We start from the raw sequence: 20,294 nt of genomic DNA on the forward strand, positions 1-20,294 counted from the left end.
CCTAATGTCTTGGTGCATCATTGATGCAACTCTTTGTTCACAATACCCTCAAAGAGCTAATGATTGTATAAGAGAACTCAATGGATCTAGGTGATGCAATCCCAATCACTATGGACAAGGATGGTTAGACATTTGTCGAAAGGATAGGCAAGGAAACAACAAAAAATCCAACAGTCAAATTCATTGTCATGTCTAGGCGGCACTTGACAAAAGCAATGCAAGAGATCTCTTTTGATCTAATATACACGAAGAAGATGCAGGCAAAATTCTCAATATGATACTTCTAAATCATGAAGGGGTCAACACCACAGGATACCATTATTGAGATATCCAATCTTGTGAACCAGCATAAGAGTAGCCTCAATGACAATCTTGTACATAGTCGCCACAACTAGAAGAGTGTAAGTGACTAATTTTTCCATTCTACTTTAGTTATTTAACCACACCTTTGACCACTTGGAGGAGTCTTATTCACAACCTCCATAAGTTCAATTCAGAATTTGGGATTTGCTAGATCCAAGAATGGCATCTATGCTACTTAACTTTTGGACTTGGTCCAAGTGCTTCACATGTTTGATCCCATGATCAACACCCCAAGGTACCACCAACATATTAGCCCGTTACGCTAAGGCCATGCTTATTCACTTTGGTCACATTGGTGGTCCAACACTACTTGCATCGCAGTCCCATCTCTCAAAGACTGGGCCATCTGTCTATGAAAGACCATCTAAGATCCATTCCCTAGTATCCCACTACCACTGGAACAAAGCCCACAAGCCCGACCACTAAGTTCCACTGTCCTTTGGGACTTCCTTACCACATGACCATATCCTTGGTCACTACACTAAAGGACCATTCCTCTTCCTTTCCATAGTCTAGGACTTTAGGACAATATTTTGGAACATCATGGCCTTATGTAAGCCTCATGGGTACTCTCCCCACTTTCTGCCTTTGGGTGCTCTAACTATGGGCTTAGAGTGAGGTTCCGTTTAGCCACGCCAGATATCCAAGTAGGTAGTGCCACCCACGCTTGGACTGGGAGCATCAACCATTCAATCTCCCGGGGGAACTAAAGCCGGCTCTTGAACACTTTACCAAGTTACCCCCCTTATCAATTTGTATTCACTTTAGCTTTGGACTTCCCAGTGGTTATCTCATCACCCAACAGCTCAGACACCATCTCGGGTCCATCTCGGACTCCATCTCAGGTCCATCTTAGACTCCATCTCAGGTCCATCTCGGGTCCATCTCGAACTCCATCTCAGACTCTATCTTGGGTCCATCTTGGACTCTATCTTAGGTCCATCTCGGACTCCTTCTTGGACACTTTCATATATCATGTGTTGGTCCTCTTGTGTCCCTTTTCTAGAGACTCCTTTATTGCTCACTTCATGCTTGTTCTTCAAACACTTCGTTGGGAGTTCCACTCCCACTCTCGACCTTTCAAGTTGGAGTTTTTAGTCCAAACATGTTATGCATATTTGGCTTTCGCTTTAGCCACTACCACATGGCACACTTTTGGCTCCATTTTGGGGCTTAGGGATTTGTGTCTCACAACTCTACCACCCATAGATGAATTTCGATGTCTTCATCGAATGATAAATTATTTTATAAAGTAATACTAGTATGTATTACCCTTTCCATCCTTGGCACCTAGCCAATATTCGTCAATTGTTTGACACTGAAGGCTCATTATGCCTTGTCCATCCTCCAAAAAGCATAATCTCTCTAACATAAAGACTCGATCGACCACCTATGGTGGTTCTCTCCCTTTCATTGGTTTAGTTTTTACTAAATCTATTTGAGATGCTTCCTCTATCTCAATCCCATTACTTATTCTTGAATAGTCTCAACTTCTATTGATATAACCATTTCACTTTAGAACTTTTGACAAAAATTCAACAGTCAAAAAGGAAACTTTGTTACATCCATAGATGTAGTTTAATATGCCAACTATAAAAGCAAGAAATCTAAAAGATATCAATCAAATGAAGTACCTACATGGCTGCTTGTAAATAATCAAATAGAAGAGAAGGAAATGTTTTAAGAGAGACACCTAAGCTCAGGCTAAATACATATATATGGATTTACTATATATGACTATACCTGAATTTAAAATAACTGAAATAATAATAATTATGCCTTTTTAAACTAAATTTCTTAAATAAACTTAAATATGGATTGTTGTGCACTCAACGTCGTCAACACATTATCTATGCCGTTTCCCTTACTGTCACCAATAGAGAATCCAGTCACCTACCAAAGGAAAACCAGAATCGTAAGACTCCCTTTGTATCAAAGTCTAGCTGAATCGCACTTGGAAAGCCTCCTTTACCACTAAATACTAGTGATCACATCTTTCTCGTACACTTTTTGGTATGCCTTACAGCTGCAATCTGCTCGATCATACCAAAATTGGAGCCGATAATAACACTTGAGGCATATATATCCATCGGATTAGACTTTTGATATGAGAGAGCTGATGAATTGTCCTTGTCCGAGAAAAATACATATCCAAAGTTCGTTCGAGCATACTCTACAAAAAACAAAAATTAAAAATAAACGAAAAATGTATAACGTATGGACTTACTTTCATCGCCAGGCTGCTCATTGTCCTTGATAGCAATCAGTCGTCGGACGTCACTCTTAAGATTTCGAACGACTTCCGACCAATCCGCAATGGCTGGCTTAAGAGGGTCTCCAGAGCACTTGCTTTGGATGTACAAAAGAAATGGCTCCAAATCAATGCCTTTTACTTCCTCGAGTATCAGGAAGGTATCAGCCCCGCTGTTCCGAGGTCCACAGATGGCCCAAGTCCCTGACCTTTGAACCTCCTCCTTTGAGCCTGGACTACTGTGTTTGATCCGAAACCAAAAAACTAAAAACAAGAACATACCTGGACTTAGTTGCTTGATTGAAACTGGAAAAGTGGGGAACCTGAACTTTCGGTTCTTCAGATTGTCAGGGATGTACCAATCGCAAGGCAACACATCCGCCAGCATGAAGGTGTCTGAACCCCCCGATAGTAACTGCAAATAACATGTTAGTAACCGAGACTATGAAAGACTATGAACGTAGAATTCACATACCTTATGAATGTAGATGCTGAAGATCAGAGACAACAAATCGTTGTCTTCCTTCTGCTTCCAATCATCCGTTGACATTGTTGTCAAATCAAAAGTTGTAGAGCCAAAAAGGTCCTCCCGCTGGAGTGTTAGCTTATGCAGTAACACAGGTGAAAACTCCACCAGAGCCTTTTCTTCGTCAAGAACCACAGCCACTACTCCACAACTCTCCAGAGCTTCCCATGTCAAAACATTCTCTCTTGGAAAGGCCTGCAGCAGAATCGGTCCATTCCTTGAGACATGCTCACGAAGCATCGATGCTTGAATTGCTCGTAAGAGATAAGAAAATCTCTCATCCCCGGCAAAGCCATTGTAATACTTGAATCTTCTGCATAGGCTCCACACACGATCCAGAATCTGCCTTACTTTGTCTCTCAGGAAGGGCTCCTGAATTCTCAGCGCAAGGTTGTCAATGTCAAGGGCCATGTCTGGGTCATCTGAAGCCAAAGCCTGAACCATGAAGGTAATCAACCTCGGATTCCCTCCGCTCAGCTTGCACAACAGCTGCATGCCATCATTTAAAGCATGAAGTTCTTCACGGTTTGAAGTCCTCAGCACCTTGTTAAAGACTTGCAACACCAGCTTCTCCCGATCGCTGCTGCTGAGAGGGTTGACAGGAATATAAATCACTTCAGATGATCCACTGTCACCGCTCTCTCTCAAAGATGCCGCTGTGAAAAGGTTGGTCGCTCCGAGCATAGTGACGAACGTTTTGCCACCCACGTTCCTGTACTTCCAAACTATGAACTGCCGAAACAGTTTCTGAACAAGGACGTTGCTCCTCCCAATCTCATCAAAGAAGAACGACAGGAAAATGTTTTGGTCTCCGAGCTCGCAGACTTCTCGCAACAAAGCTATCACGTCATCAAACAGGAGGAACTTCTTCAAATCAGGTGCTTCGGTATCAACAACAGCGACAAGCTCTTGGTAAGGAAAGCGCGTCCAAGTCCCAGTATCTTTTCTGATGTCATCTTGGCCATCTGCTCTAGAAACAGCTGCATGCAAAGTCCTCAGGGCCAAAACCTGAGCATCACCCAGCCCGGCCTCGCCATGAAAAGTTGAAATAAAATCATGGTACATGAGCACGTCGAGATGTTCAACGGTGCTCATCATGGCATCCCACGGTCGCACCTCATCGGTTGATGTATCGAAAAGTGAGGCAAGTTCTTGAATCCTTAGCCCTGGATCACTCCGTTGCCTTCTCATCTCAATGAGTATTTGTGGGAGTGCCTTGCCAAGGGATGTTTTTCCCGCACCCGGGAATCCAACCACACCCATTATATGGTGGAGGCGCCTAAACACATCCCAGTCTGTGTGTTGACTGCTCATGAATTGCTTGTACAACAGCCAGTTACCCCTGAGCAAAGCATCCACAGTCTTCTCTCGTCCAACAATGGGAAACTGCTGCCCGATGTCCTTCAGAGACAAGCCAGTTGGCAAAGAAGATAATGAATCCCTTTCAAGGCATTTTCTGTACGTGCGGGCATGCTTAAGACGAGGTCCAAAGAGCTCCTTCAGCTTGGCAATCCGATCACGGGCGTTTGACCAAACAACTCCACTAGAGGGAATGAGCTGCTGACGGAGCTGCTTCTCCTTCTCCATCCAGTGCTTCTGAAGCTCACGGAGCTGCTTCTCCTTCTCCATCCAGTGCTTCTCCTTCTCCATCCAGTGCTTCTGAAGCTCACCCTGCGTGGAATCCACCTTCTGGCCAGCGCGCTCCACCTTCTGCTCAACCTGCTCAATCGCTTGTTGCACGGCCCTGATCTCCGATTCCACTTCCTCAATCTGCTGCTGAATCGATCGCTCAGGCCCATCCGCCCTTTGCCGCTTCCCAGCCCTGATATCTGATTCCAATTCTTCCCCATCCGCCCTTGGCCGCTTCCCATGAGACTGCTCTCGCACCATGGCGGAACCCTAACCGAGGTACTCTGATTTTTAGGGTTCTAGCCGTAGAATGGGACATTGTGCGAGGCGAGCTTCGACTGCATTCGATGTGAGGTTGGTAGAAAACACCTGAAACTGGCATTGAGGTATGTTCAGCTGAATCTGTGAAATGGTGTAGACCTTACTGATTTTACCTGCATTCGGGCAGGTAAACTGGAGTAGGTTCACGTAGAAAAGAACTAATGTTGACTACTCATTCAGAGCGGCAGTGAGTATATGGCAGGACAGCTTCAGGCTTATGGCCATCTCGGACTCTCCTCAGAGAGCTGATCTTTGGCTGATCAACACGTAAGTTCAGTATCAGAAGGAAGAATCTTAAGCTGGATCAATTGTTGCTGCTGTTTTATTCGCAGGTGTACTGTGAAAGCTCCGACAATGGGAACACTGATACGTAAAGGCAAAGCAGCCTCTATTCCCTTGGTGGATAGCTGGATGCGTTCCTCAGGGTTTAAAAGATCTCGAAGCTGTCAGCGTCATCGGAGTGCAGTAAATACAGCGGGGGAGACTTTGAAAGGCCACGAGGCCCGGCTGCTTCGACGGGATGCTTTACCGTCTCTTGATTTGCCAAAAGTTTATAATCTCTTTTGCTGTTGTGTTTTCAGGTTCGTAAGAACAAGTTTGTCGAGATCATTCCTATCAACGTTGGCTGCTTGGGTGCTTGCACATACTGCAAGACGAAGCATGCTCGCGGGCATCTTGGCAGCTACACAGTAGACACACCAGTAAGGACCTTCGCCAGTTTCTTTTCTCTGTTACTGAGCTTTATCTACAGGTGCAAAGATTGAAAACCGTGGTGTCTGAAGGTGTGAAGGAGATATGGCGACACTGGAGCTTACGGTTATGGCTATCTGTTTCAAGCTAGCATTTTTTATTTACTTTTTTCTTTCTTTGCACTACAGGACGAGACATTGGAGCAAATATACCAGCGCTTCTACGTGCTTTAGTTGCCGTGCTTCCTCATAGACAGAAGTACAATGCTCCGAATCTACATCTTACAGCATCTGGAGGAAATGGCTGTCACCCCTGCGTGTATTCGTTCCTTCATGTTCTGGTTCAATCTGGAAGGGACTCGGTGTTGGAGGTACCGATGTTATGGGTGATTGTTTTGTCTCTGTAAGCTGTTTTCTGTGTTCTTCAGGGCATGAAGAGGGAGTACACGTTTTCCGAGTTTAGAAAAATTGTGGATACTCTCACAAGACTAGTCCCAGAGATTCATATCGCTACAGATATTATCTGTGGATTTCCAGGTACACTCGCATGCACGAAAAAGATTGTATCTTATTGAGCTTTTATCCTTGTCAGGGGAAACATCAGAGGATTTTGACAGGATCATGGAACTAATACGAGAGTGCACGTTCCCACAGGTCCACATATCACAGTTTTACCCTCGACCAGGTAGGTAATCTCTGTACATGCTACTGAATGGTTCTCTCTGTCACTAGTGTTTATCCTGTCAATATCCTTAGACAGGAACACCGGCGGCTCTAATGAAACGGGTTCCAACGCTCGAAGTGAAGAAACGAAGCCGTTCCTTGACAAGTCTGTTCGAATCGTTCACTCCTTACGCAGGAATGGAGAAAACGTACCGAGTCTGGGTCACCAACACTGCTGCTGATGGAATTCATCTGGTATTCTTTCTTTTGTTCTACGTCTCTGCAGGTTGGCCTGTGTACAAGTTCTACTTCCAGCTGTACCGGGCCTTCTTGGAAGCAAGTTAATGTGAAGATTACGTCTGTCGGAAGATGGTCTGTGACTGGCGAGTGGCGAACCAGATTCCACTCCTGGAGACGATGCTGAGAAAGTCGGATGCGAGCAGCGGTAAGGAATGCGATCCTCGGGGAGTTCCTGAGAAAGAGATCCCGAGTTCGGGCATCACATTTTCGTTTGTTGAAATTCACCAGGATCAGAAGCGGCAGGCTCTGTGGTCACTCTTGTGGCTTTCTTTACACACTCCAGAAGAAAACAAGCTCAAGGACGAGTCTGTGCAACGCTCGCACAAACTCGACTGGGCGCAATTGGGAGCTCCAACCAGAGTCCAATCTCCGCTATCCCAGATGAGGTGTCTTTACGTCAATGACGGTGAGAGACTTATCTTCATCAAGACAAGTTTGCAAGCACTGGTACGCTCTGTGTTCATCAGACTGTCTGTGGGAGAAATTCGTCGGCTCAGGTCAAGCCAACTTACCAAGGTACGTGCCTCCTGACTATACTATTTTCTGGAAATTTTGTTTTCCTTGCTTAAACGTTGAATTTTGCAGATGGCTGGTGCATAAGCACAGCACGCTACTGTCGTCTCGAAGCACTCGCGTTTTATATTTCACAAACAGATACACGTTTCTGATTCAAGCCTTGGATGCATGGTGGGAATACGGGATTTACAGCTCCTCTAAGCTGTGTCCTCTTATATGAGAGCTTACGCTGCGCGACTGGTGTGTATTCTATGAAGTGCTAAGCTCCGCTTTTGCGAATCGTGCAGATTTCCTATCTGCCTCACTTCTGCCAAAGCTTCACAGCAGATTGAATCTGTACGACCTGGAAGGTGTGTGTTTGGATGACGGAGTCACTGGGATGAAAATCTGGAAGGTGCTGCGTGACCTCTGACAGCGTTATATCTCATGGGTGAAAGTTTGCCTGCACTGCTCGGACCTTAATTATGCAGTCCGACGGTAAGTGGCATTCACGCTGGCTGTTGGATCCTCCACCGTTGGATTGTACAGATTTAACAGCTCAAACGCTCAGCCTTTGAGTTGCCAGAAATTTCTAAGTCCTAGCACTTGGTTTTTGGCAATGGAGAGGAAGGTACGTGAGCATGGCAGTTACACCTTGAGCACGCCACGGCCAAGGTCACCACAGCCAGCTGCTCCAGCAGCAGCAGCAGCCGCCGATGCAGGCAGCGCCAGCCACTGCAACAGCCCGCGGCCTGCCAACACCAGCAGCTGCTGCGGCTGCTGCTCCAGCCGGCCAGCCAGCCGTGCCACGGCCGGCCTCCAGCGACCGCCACAGCGAGCACTTGGGCCAGCACTCGCCGCCCAAAGCGCCAGCCCTGTGGCTCGTCGTGGCCCAGCCCGTTAGCACTGCGTCCCGGCCAGCCGCTGCCCAGCAGCACCACCCCGAGGCAGCAACCACCAAGGGATCTCCAAAAATGCTAAGGGGATTGCTCCCTGCTGTTGAGAGCACCCGCACCACCCAGACATCACCACAAAGCTGCTATGATCCACCAGAATCTGCCGTGGGAGACACAATTGCAACCGCAATTGCAAATGCCCGCCTCTGCTTCTCCAGCATCCTCTCCACCGTCAGATCTCCCGATCCAACGGTCCACGTGGTCCAAGCCTGAATCGTACTTAGATTTTTTCTGGGCTATGGAGGAGAAAGATGCAAGGAGCAGTCACGACAGGGCATTCTGTCTTGACCACGCCACAACATCAAGCCAACAGCAAGCCAGGACAACTCCAAGCATGGTTCTGGATTCAGAGAAACCAGCCATGCTGCCCCTCTCTCCCCTCGCCAGGGTCTGACACAGCAAGTCTCCAAGCCAGGCATTTGCATTGGCCCCTGTGTGCCGCACCTCGCTGCCACAGTGCCACAAAAAATCCCTACCTGGAGATGCTCACTGCCACTAAGAGTCTGGGAATTAGCTTGGCTTCTCAACACAACAATCTCTTTGGTGTTTCCTGCGGCCCAGCTCCCCTGAATCGTGTCTGGCACAGCAAACTCCCCACAAAGGCTTTTTGCCCCCTTTTGGTCCAGTGCCTTGGCACCACCAAGAGATCATAAAAATGCCAAGGGAGCTGCTCCCTGCCACACAGACGCACCTCGCTGCCACAGTGCCACAAAAAATCCCTGCCTGGAGATGCTCACTGCCACTAAGAGTCCGGGAATTAGCTTGGCTTCTCAACACAACAATCTCTTTGGTGTTTCCTGCGGCCCAGCTCCCCTGAATTGTGTCTGGCACAGCAAACTCCCCACAAAGGCTTTTTGCCCCCTTTTGGTCCAGTGCCTTGGCACCACCAAGAGATCATAAAAATGCCAAGGGAGCTGCTCCCTGCCACACAAAGCACCCACACCACCCAGAGATCACCATAGAAATGCTGTGCCTCACCAAAATCCGCCATGGGAGAAGCCTTTGCAACAGCAACAGCCATTGCAAAGGCCCACTCATGCTTCCCTCTCCTCTCTCCTCCACCGTCGGATCGCACAGATCCAACGGCTCAAACGCACAGCCTTTGAGTTGCCAATAATTTATAAGTCCTAGCACTTAGTTTTTTGGCAATGGTAGAGGAAGCTATGGGAGCATGGCCACTGCGTCTTGAGCACGCCATGGCCCAGGCCACCATAGCCAGCTGCTCTAGCAGTAGCAGCTGCTGACACAGGCAGCGCTAGCCATTGCAACAGCCTGCAGCTTGCTAGCACCAGCAGCTACTGCATTGTGGGAGTGATTGAGGCGAGGAAGAGGGACGTCACCAGCTGCATTGGTCCTCCACTTGCTTCGCTGGAGTGACTATAGCAAAGGATGAGCTCTTTTTCTCTCTCACGGCTTGGTTTTCACTCTTTTTCTCGTTTCGACTTCATGGCTAACACAATCTTATTCACTTATGCAATAAACATGGATGCAAAGGAGATTGGTGTCGAAAAACTAGGCTAGAGGAAGTGGGTGGGCTTTTTTTCTTGGTGTGAGGCCTCACACTAATGTTTTTGTGTGAGGTTGGACACTATCTATTTGTAGATTGGATTAAGGTATTATGGAGGGATGAAGTCATTTTCTTGGCATGAGGCCTCATGCTATTCATTTATATGCATTTGTTTCTTACTACTTTAGGTGTCTAGGTGAGTAATCTTACTCGCCAATTCATGGCTGCTATAACCTGCACTGCGAAGGCTTTGTACAAACAAGCAACAAGTACATACTAGGAGGATCATTTTCGAGCGTATCCACTCCAGACTCTACACAATATGAGAAAACCTTACATGTTTTCCAGGTCCATAGTCCAGACTATGTAAAAAACATGCATAAAAGCTATTAAATGGTTTTGAATTTTTCAGGACGATAGCTCAAAGAATTGGTGGCTACAAATTGACGGGGAAAGTATTGGATACTGGCCTGCAAGCCTTTTTCAATCTCTACAGAATGGTGCTGAGACATTGGAAGCTGGCGGTGAAGTCTGCTATGATAAAGAAAGTGGAGTAAGACACACAAAGACTGGTATGGGAAGTGGAGAATTTCCATCCCAGGGATATCTTAAAGCTGCATACCAGAGAAGAATATAGTACCTGGATTCCAATGGAGTAATGCAGCCAGCAATTGGGATGAAAAGTGGAGCTGAAGTACCTAAATGCTACACTGCTACTAGTGTTGCTGCTGACAAGGGAGATGACTGGGGTGCATATTTCTTCTTTGGAGGCCCTGGATATAGCAACCAGTGCCCATAAACCTTCAATGAATGACAAAAGGCAAAAAAGTTTATAACCTGAAATAAAAATATTAACAGATTTTATGACATTTTGAGAACAAGCAAGAAAATATAAAAGGATGTAGTCCCGCTTTTAGATCAAGACAATCTGAAAAATTCTCCATCAAGAAAGGGCATTCCAGCTCCAGGCCTCTACCACCGAACTATACTAATGCCGCTCAATCAATGCTACAACATAATAAATTAGTACCTGAATCCAAGCAAAAGGTCATTAATTTGCTCTATCCTTAACATCTTCGGGTCATGCCTGCACTGCAACACACCCGTGAAAGACTCCCTGATTTGGCAAAACTAATCTCACTATGTTCGATTAGCATCCTCAAGAATAGCTCCTTATGGCTTCAATGCTACCAGCTGTACGGGCATTTGCGGCCCGCACGGGAGATCTTTGACGCATGGTTGTCTTCTTACGCCGGTAAGAAATCACTTCCTTGTTGGCATTTTTCTCTAGCTTGCTCTTTAAGAACAGTTTGCTACATTGCTGCTGGAAATCATCGGCCCACTTGGCGCAAATAGAAAAAAAAACTAACATTGTTTCTGTGATCGTGTGAAAACGTGGTAGGCACACAGCACTTTCTTTTGACATGAGAACGGGACACGGCTCTCCACGCGGGCAGCTGATCGAGACTGCCATATCGACACTCCCACTCTGGCTCGTTCAGCTGGGAGGATGGATTAGACTACCCCTCCCACTCAGCCGAAGCAGATGGAGAGCAGACTCCCAATGCAGAACGATGGTGCTCAAAGGGAGCGTGAGCCAAGAATCTTCGTGAGAATGTCAGCGCAATATTGCAGCAGCAGCTTTTCATTTTGAACTTGCTCCCGCATGTAGTGGAAGCGTATTTCAATATACTTCACGCGGGAATGGAAGCGCAGATTTGCCGTCACCGCAAGGACGCTTTGGCTGTTGGAGAACACCACCAGAGGCTTGGAGCAAACACGAATTTATGGCAGGTTGCTACAGAACTGAGCCAGATTCTTTACAGTGGTTAGAGCAATATACTCAGCCTCAGCTGGCGCTTACTGCTCTAGGACACTACCCTGAGGTGGATCTTCTCCAGGAATTGGGAAACCAGGTCAAATATACGAGACTCCCCACAGCTTTGATTTTATGGCACGGTAGCCATGTAATCTTATTCTTCATCCGTGACAAGCTCAACTTCGTTTTTATCTCGTCCAACAAGTGGCGAGTTTTTGCACCGAGAATGCAGTTGTCCACGGACACTGGTGCCAGGAGGAAATCATCTCCAAGCTTGTAAAGGTACACATTCCTTTCCACGGCAAGAACACAGCCCAGGCCTTGGGAGAACACGTCAATGCACTCGAACCAGACCTGTGGGGATTGCATGAGCCCATAGAGGGGGCGATTCAGCTTGCAAACCAGGTGTTCCTCACCAAGTTTGATAAATCCAGGTGGTTGTGCAATGTAAACATGCAGGAAAGCTGTCCCGATGTCCATCTAGGATTTTGCTGAATCCCCGTGCAACGAAGCGTGGTTTGAAATTGACGACAGGGCTTATACTTCACCGTGAAGATCCACTTCGAGCTCACCCAGCAGGTAAGGTGGTCTTTGTCATAATATTTTTTTTCTCATGCGAATGCATTTCAGCATTCATGGCTTCTCGCCACTGAACAGCATGAGGTCCAGCTAATGCCTCATTTTTATTGTTGCTAAAGAAAAAGAAGGGACGAGAGTCCTCAGCTTTCAGTTGAAGCTGCGAAGGAACAGGAACTCGAGTAGAGCGCCATGGTTCAGGTCGAGCTGGAGGCTAAATCACCAGGGAGAAGGTAGGAACCACGTAACCGCCACCAAGAGCAAGAGGCAGCAACGGGACTTGAGAAGGAGTGAAGTCCACCAGCTGGAGTTCCACAAAAGTAAGAGCAGGAACAGCATAATCCTTGTACGGTTACTCTCTTTCCAGCAGAGTCTTACGCTTGAGAGAATAACCCTTCTAAATATCCCAGGATGAAGGTTCAACCTTTGAGTGATGCTTCTTCTTTGGGATATGAGTGTAGGCAAAGCATCCAAAGATGCGTAGATGTCCTCTTTAGTTTCCTTTAAAAAATTTAAGATAACTTAAAAGGGGGTTAATGCAAACAGCCAAAAGGTCCAAATCAGTATATAATTAGGGTTACATTGAATAACCCTTAAGGAAAATTACAAAATGAATTGCAGTTATTGTCATTCTTCAGACTTGTTCTTACAAGGTTCAAGCACTGGTGGGAAATATCAAGAGGTGTTGTATTGTAAACATTGCAACAAGCTATGCTGGAAAGGTGGCCAGAAGAAAGTTGAGGAGCTACACAACTCGTTTAAGTTGGTTTTGCAAGACTTGAATAAATGTCCTCCAGTGACAAATAAATCCTTGGTTTTGTTCTAAGATGGCCAAGTGATCACTTTGGCGCAAAATCCTTTAGAAATTTCTTGAGCAATTCGTACAAACGTTAAAGTTCCCCATTAGGGAGCTCAAAGAAACAAAATATTCCATTATTTTGCCATGAAACATAAGATTCCCATTCCATTTCCATTTACTCATTCCACTTAAAAACAATAAAAATATAGTAAATCAAGTGGGTTTTCAATTGTCTTTCTGTTTTGATTGTTAGCTTGGACCTCGTAGCATCAAGTTGACGCTTTCAACGATCAAAAGAGTTTCCTTTAGTTGGCTTAGCAAAGAAAAACCGCATTTACCTGGACAAACGTATAGGCCAAAGCAGTCGCAAAATAGAAGCTAGCATTTCCTGTTCCAGAAGGAAAAAAGATATATGAAAAAGGAACAGAAAAAAAATAAGGAAAAAGAGTATATTACCCTTCAAAATCCATAGCTCCAACGAAATGAAGCGTACTTGAAATCTGCAAACATAAATTCTATAAACCTGTGATCCAAATTCAAAAAAATTACTCAAATACAGACCAGAGAGCTCGTAAGTGAAAAGGCCCATTGAGTCCCAAATACATCAAACCTGAGCATCACAATATATAAATGCTTAAGTTGCAAGGAGGAGAAGTCTCACCGATAGGTAGTCGACACAACCGCCATTAAAGTAAAAGAAAGGAAAATCGGCCAGTGATAGAAACATATAGATAATGGTGCTATCCTGCAAAATATGTTGCCACTAGCTTGTCTCAAGCAATCTTAAAAATAGACGCAAGGATTTAGACTTGCAAGATCGGAAGTGAGTTAAAATGCCGAAATCAACAGGACAACAGGATACATTGCGAAGTGTGAAGCCATGACCCATGCAAAAACAGCAAGCAGAGCATTTCCTGCATAGAAAAACTATGGTTTAGCAAGAAAGAAAATTAATTCCAAAGTGTGATATGCCGCACCTTCTAATGAAATATAGGGAGCCAAGCATACAACGAAGACAACGTCGATCCTCCAACATAGACAAGACTGTGAAGGGATTGAAAAGAACTACCTCTCCAGTGTCAAGAGTTTCACCTGTAAGAAAAAGCCCGAAAAAGCATCGAATAAGTAATTCTAAGGTTCCAATCTTACTTTTCTCCTGCCTTTGGAAGGTATTGGCAGCTCCAGAAGACGAGTGTAGTGATTGTGAACAGCAGAGAGACGTTTTCCAATGAGAATTATCAACAGCACTGTAGCAAAATCCGAAAGAAGAAAAACAACGGGGCTATCACAGAGAGACAACGTTGGCTTTCGCTTGAGAAAAACCTTGACGATGTCCTCTCACCTATTTGCACCAAGTGGGCCTATGATTTCCAGCAGTATTGGAGATCCATGGTAAACAGATCCTAGATGAAAGTAGCAAATTGTTCTTAAAGAGCACGCTAGAGAAAACCGGTGATTTCTTACCGGCATCAGCGTCTTGAGCCGTGCTCCACTGCAAAGATCTATGAAAATGTAGCTCATCCGCATCAAAACGGGACTAGTGACCGGAGTAGCGATTTCCAGAGATCGGCTGAGCCTTGCGGACGCGCCTGAAGTAGAAGCAGCATTGCGATCCTTGCGAGCGTCATTCCACCCCATAGCGGCGACGGTCTCCTCCCTGGAAATCCAAGGCACAGATACCCGTGTTGGGATATACGCGGTAATCATGGTTGTCCAGATGAGATTCTTGTCGGGCATTCCATTGAAGAATATCTTGGCATCTTCGAGGCTTCCAGTAACAAGAGTATCATCCATGAGACGGCTGTGTGCTGGGGCATTGAACCAATACAGTGAGATGAGCTTTGCCAAATCAGGGATGCCTGTTGCAGCGCAAGCATCACCCCATTGAATTTATCAGAATTTTTTGGATTGTTAGCAAATACACCTTTGCATTTTTCAGGCACTGCCAGGGCCTCCAAAGAAGAAATATGCCCCATTCATAGCCGAGACACTAGTAGCAGTATAGCATTTAGGTGTTTCAACTTCTCTTTTCATCCCAACTGTTGGCTGCATCGCACCACTAGAATCCAGGTACTGTATTCTTCTCTGCTATGCAAATTACCATATCCCTGGGATGGAAATTCTCCACTTCCCATATCAGTCTTTGTGTGTCTTGCTCCATTTTCTTTATCATAGTAACTTCCAAAGTGTCATTCTGTAGAAATTAGAAAAGATTTGCAAGTCAGTGTCCTATAGTTTCCCGTCAATTTTGTAACCACCAATTCTTTGAGCCATCGTCCTGAAAAATTCAGCCAAGGCTTAAGCAACAAATACATACTAGGAGGAACATTTTCGAGCGTATCCACTCCAGACTCTACACAATATATGAGATAACCTTACGTGTTTTCCAGGTCTAGAGTCTGTACAGGTTATAGCATCCAGTATTAATGTAGCCATCGGCCTGCCAAATGTTGACAATTCTTATAAAATGTTTTATTACCAATCTGATTTACTGTCCAGTAGACAAAGAGTCGAGGCCCACTTCCTCAAGGTTCAGTATAGAAACACTTGAATTTGCTTCAATTGTGTTCACTGGGCCTAATTTGTTTGAGGTGATCCACAACTGCGCCAGACTGAACTCGGACGTTTGTTCCACGTATGGCTCCCAATCATTTCTAGTTGTTTCCATCTCTTTAAAGTTGTCGTTCAACTTGTTGTAGCCATGCTGTTGTGATCATGCAAAGTATCGTCAACTCTTGAGAGTTGTGCTCAGATCCAGGTTCTTCATCAGCCAATGGCACTCGATTTTTTCCATAGGAATTTTTTATGATTAGCTGAACCAAATCTTGTGGCTATGGTATTCGAAGTTTGCAACACCGGTATTGTGTTTTTCTTGCACGATCCAACTTCTAGACCAAACAGCTGACCAAAATTTTCTGATCGATTGTGCTCTTTTTTGCTCATCATTTGAGGGGCTAAACGAGGAATGCTGCACAACTTACCAGAAGCTGCAGCGTCTGGTTTCTTAGAGACAGTTGGTTTTTAATTGGGACGCAGAGGATGATGTCTCCATTTGATAACTGCAAATCGGAATCTATGTGTTCACAAGGGTTTGAAAAAGAGGAAACAAACCGTATGATTTGTGAAAAACGGAGGAGTCACGTCTCAGAGAAAATCTCTCATCTCCTCATTGAGATCTGCTGCTGCGTAAGAATGTAAGAAGCATACCATCAGCAGCAATGCTTCTGTTTCTGACATTTTTCGAAGATGACAAAAATAATGAAGGGAGAATTTGTAGATCGATGATGGTCGCAATATCTTCTTCGTAACTTGTGTACTTGGAAATCAAAGAAGACAAAACTGGTCTATCGTCAATCTTTCCAGCAGGGGTCTTCTTGCGACCTCAGTTTTCTGACTGTGGAACCCCAGAAACGTTCCGTGCACGTGATTTACCTCGAGCATTCAAGCTATCAAACCAGTCTATACGGAACGTTTCTGAGGTCCATCCATCAACTTTGGCCGAAAGAAGTTAACGTGGAGTGTTGTTAAAATTGCACCAAGAAATCTAAGGTCGGTGTTTCATGGCAACATATTTTGCCTGATAACACCACTGTCTATATACTTCTATCACCTACCGATTTTCCTTTCTTTTATTTTGATGGCGGTTGTCTACCCATCGGTATGCCAACTTCTATTTTGCGACTGCTTTGGCCTATGCGTTTCTCCAAACGGGGTTTTTCTTTGCTAAGCCAACTAACGGAAACACTTTTGATCGTTGAAAGCGTCAACTTGATGCTACGACAATCAAAACAGAAAGACAATTGAAAACCCGCTTGATTTACTATATTTTTATTGTTTTTAATGAGTAAATGGAAATGGAATGGGAATCTTATGTTTCATGGCATAAGCAAAAGAATCTTTGAGCTTAAGATAAAGATAAAACTTTAAGAATTGAACTAACTTAAAAGGGGGTTAATGCAAACAGCCTTTTCCTTCAGCCAAAAGGTCCAAATCAGTATATAATTAGGGTTACATTGAATAACCCTTAAGGAAAATTACAAAATGAATTGTAGTTATTGTCATTCTTCAGACTTGTTCTTACAAGGTTCAAGCACTAGTGGGAAATATCAAGAGGTGTTGTATTGTAAACATTGCAACAAGCTATGCTGGAAAGGTGGCCAGAAGAAAGTTGAGGAGCAACATAGCTCGTTTAAGTTGGTCTTGCAAGACTTGAATAAATGTCCTCCAGTGACAAATAAATCCTTGGTTTTGTTCTAAGATGGCCAAGTGATCACTTTGGCGCAAAATCCTTTAGAGATTTCTTGAGCAATTTGTAAGATCGAAGCCACTATCCCAACTTTTCCATATCCTAGTGTGTGATTCGCACGAGTGACTCCTCCGAGGGCAAACCTTTGCTGAGAGTGACTCTTTCGACACACAGGCAGGGCAAATCTTTGCTGAGATGGTGAAGAAGGATCTATGAGGCTGTCAGTTGGTCGCTAGAACCATATACCACATAAGGATTGTACAAGAGAAACACACGAGGTAACAAACATTCAAGAGCTGACAATTGATCACAGATACAATGAGTTTTTTGGAAACAAGTATAAATGTCTGGGAGCTATACGCGGAAAAACTTCGGAGTTCAGTTTAGCACAATTGTGGATCATTTCGAACAAATCAAGCCCGTTGAACACAATTGAAAGATATGTCCACACTTCTTTTTTACTGAACCTTTCTTGAAGATTTATCCTGAATTCTATGGAGGAACAGGACCTCGACTCTGTCTACTGGAAGGTAACTCATATGGCGAAAACTTTAGAAAAGCATTGTTATGGCAGGTTGATGGCTGCAAAACTTTAGGCTGCTCTAATCTCATTTTCAAGCGTATTCTGAGAAAACCTTACGATAGCAATTGGGATGAAAAGTGGAGCAAAGGGGGTGCATATTTCTGATTCGGAGGTCCTGGAATTGTGTCTGGACCGCAAGGGTCACTAGGATTCATGATAGAAGCACCGAAGTGGGGGGCATTCCGAGAATTGAACTCGGGACCTCTCGCACCCTAAGCGAGAATCATACCACTAGACCAAATGCCCATTAGCAACGTGACTAAGGAATCCACGGTAGAAAATGTGCGATCTAGAATAGAATTTTATTTTGCCAAAGAGACTGGACCTCTCACAACCTAAGCGAGAATCATACCACTAGACATTAGCGGCATGATTAATTCTCAACATCACATTTGATTGACAAAGCATTGATGGTTAGTTTGGAAACGAGGCTGGACAGACGCGAGTGCCTGAGCCTTATCGCCTCGTGCAAGACACTCTCACAAGCCAAGCTTGTCCACTCTCGAATCGCTTCCGCCTTTGTAAACCTCTACACCACCGATGCCTTCCTCTGCAACAAGCTCGTGGAGCTGTACGGCGCTTGCGGCAGCCCGGGCCTCGCGCGGGCGATCTTCGACCGCACAGCGCACAAGGACTCCTTTACGTGGGATTTCATGCTCAATGCATACGCGCGAAACGGGCATTTGGAAGAGGCCAAGCAAGTGTTGGAGTCCATGCCACAGTGGAGCGCCATTTCCCACACGATTATGCTCGAGGCATATGCCAGGAACGGGCATCTTGCCGAGGCGCGGGAGGTGTTCCAGAATATTCGCTACCCGGACGTGGCTGCCTGGAACTCGGTGCTTGCTGCATATGCCACTAACGGGCATCTTGATATAGCGCTACGCGTGTTCGATTCCATGCCCCAGCGCACAGCCGTGTCGTGGACGATACTCCTGTCGGCTTGCGCTCACACCGGAAGCCTCAAACATGCCAAGATATTCTTTGATGGAATGCCTGAAAAGAATCTCATCATCTGGACAACCATGATCGCTGCATATTCCCAAAACGGGCATCTGGGAGATGCCACAGCACTCTTTGATTCCATGCCCGTGAGGAATATCCTGTCATGGACGAGCATGCTAACAGCCTACGCACAAGCTGGCCAGCTAGACAGCGCACGGAAAATGTTCCAGGATATTCCTCACCACGACGTGGTATCTTGCACAGCGATGCTGGGTATATATGCCCAAACGGGGCGTCTGGAGAAAGCAAAGGGTATCTTCGACTCGATGCCCGAGAGGGACATTGTGACGTACAATGCCATGCTTACCGCGTACGGACAGGCCGGGGATGTGGACATGGCTACCCACACGTTTCGTACGATGCCACAGCACGACCTGGTCTCGTGGAGTACGGTCATTGCTTTGCTTACCCAAACTGGGGATCTGGACCATGCCAAGAGAATGTATGACATGATGCCTTTGCAGGACCTTATCTCGCAAACTATCTTGCTAAGCTGCTACAGTCAACACGGGAATCTTAAAGATGCGAAGAAGGTGTTTGACCAGATGCCGGCACAGAATCTAGTCTCCTGGAACAACATGCTCTCTGCATATACCCAGAGAGGGTATATTCGAGATGCAAAGTCATTGTTCGATTGGATGCCACAGAAGAATCTTTTGTCTTGGAACATTATGTTAAACTCAAAGTTACAAAATTCTCGTCTTGAAGAAGGAGTGTCAATGTTCTTGACAATGCCGGAACGCGACCTTGTATCGTGGAACTCTCTGCTGACTGCATTTACCCAAACCGGGGATTTTGAGATGGTTAAGAAAACGTTTGCTGAGATGCCCGACAAGAACTTGATCTCCTGGACGACGATGTTGTCCGCCCTCTCGAGAAACAATCTCCTCCACGATGCAAAAGCTATGTTTGATCGAATGCCTGAGCAAAACCAAATGAGCTGGAACACAATCACGGTGGCATTTGCACAGTCCGGACGGATCAAACAAGCCGCCAGTCTCTTCATTCGTATGCCCGAGAGAGACATCGTCTCCTGGAGCGCGATGCTCGCCGCATATACCCAAGCCGGGCATTTCGATGTCACACTGGAGATGTTCTACGCTGCGAGGATGGAGCTTGAACCCGATGGAGCTTGCTTCGTTCCAGTGCTCGTCTCTTGCAGCCGGACAGGCAAAGTTGGCGACGCAAGGTGTTTGTTTGCATCCATGGCGCGGGATCACGGACTGGATCACTCGAGGCAGCATTACTCGTGCCTGGTTGATCTCCTTGCGAGAGCTGGGCATTTGGAGCCGGCTCGAGATCTCATCACAAACATGCCCTTCGTGCCGGATCTGTTGGACTGGACTTGCTTGCTGGGCGCTTGCAAAAGCTTTGACGACGTCGAGCGTGGGGGATTTGTTGCGAAGAATGCCTTTAAGTTGGATCCCGGCTACACTTCCACGTACTCTTTACTGTCAAACATGTATAAATCAAAATCTCTTTGCGCTTAAACGCTTTCGAAAGATAAAACTATCTTTCAATCCAAGATCTTGAAACTTTACATGAGGAAGCATCTTATCTTAGCCG

General features: G+C 45.6%; 2 protein-coding genes, 1 non-coding gene and 1 pseudogene across 3 annotated transcripts; 2 read left to right on the forward strand and 2 right to left on the reverse strand.

The window, feature by feature from the left end:
• Window positions 1-2,127: 2,127 nt before the first annotated feature.
• On the reverse strand, window positions 2,128-5,149 carry LOC9639873. Its single transcript, XM_024660101.1, has 4 exons — window positions 3,090-5,149; window positions 2,897-3,029; window positions 2,591-2,845; window positions 2,128-2,536 (listed from the first exon to the last, which is right to left on the reverse strand). Exons 1-4 carry the CDS (start codon window positions 5,028-5,030, stop codon window positions 2,352-2,354), a joined length of 2,514 nt encoding a protein of 837 aa, XP_024515869.1. The 5' UTR covers window positions 5,031-5,149; the 3' UTR covers window positions 2,128-2,351.
• Window positions 5,080-7,566, forward strand: LOC9648692 (annotated as a pseudogene).
• A 10,331-nt stretch (window positions 7,567-17,897) lies between these two features.
• TRNAP-AGG lies at window positions 17,898-17,969 on the reverse strand. The gene has a single exon. It is a non-coding gene; the product is annotated as a tRNA-Pro (tRNA).
• A 164-nt stretch (window positions 17,970-18,133) lies between these two features.
• Window positions 18,134-20,218, forward strand: LOC112340912 (pentatricopeptide repeat-containing protein At4g02750-like). The gene has a single exon (XM_024660095.1). It carries the CDS (start codon window positions 18,134-18,136, stop codon window positions 20,216-20,218), a length of 2,085 nt encoding a protein of 694 aa, XP_024515863.1.
• The last annotated feature ends 76 nt before the right edge of the window (window positions 20,219-20,294 follow it).

This window comes from Selaginella moellendorffii, unplaced genomic scaffold (genome assembly GCF_000143415.4).
Source record: "Selaginella moellendorffii unplaced genomic scaffold, v1.0 SELMOscaffold_72, whole genome shotgun sequence".
NCBI classification, from domain to species: Eukaryota; Viridiplantae; Streptophyta; class Lycopodiopsida; order Selaginellales; family Selaginellaceae; genus Selaginella; species Selaginella moellendorffii.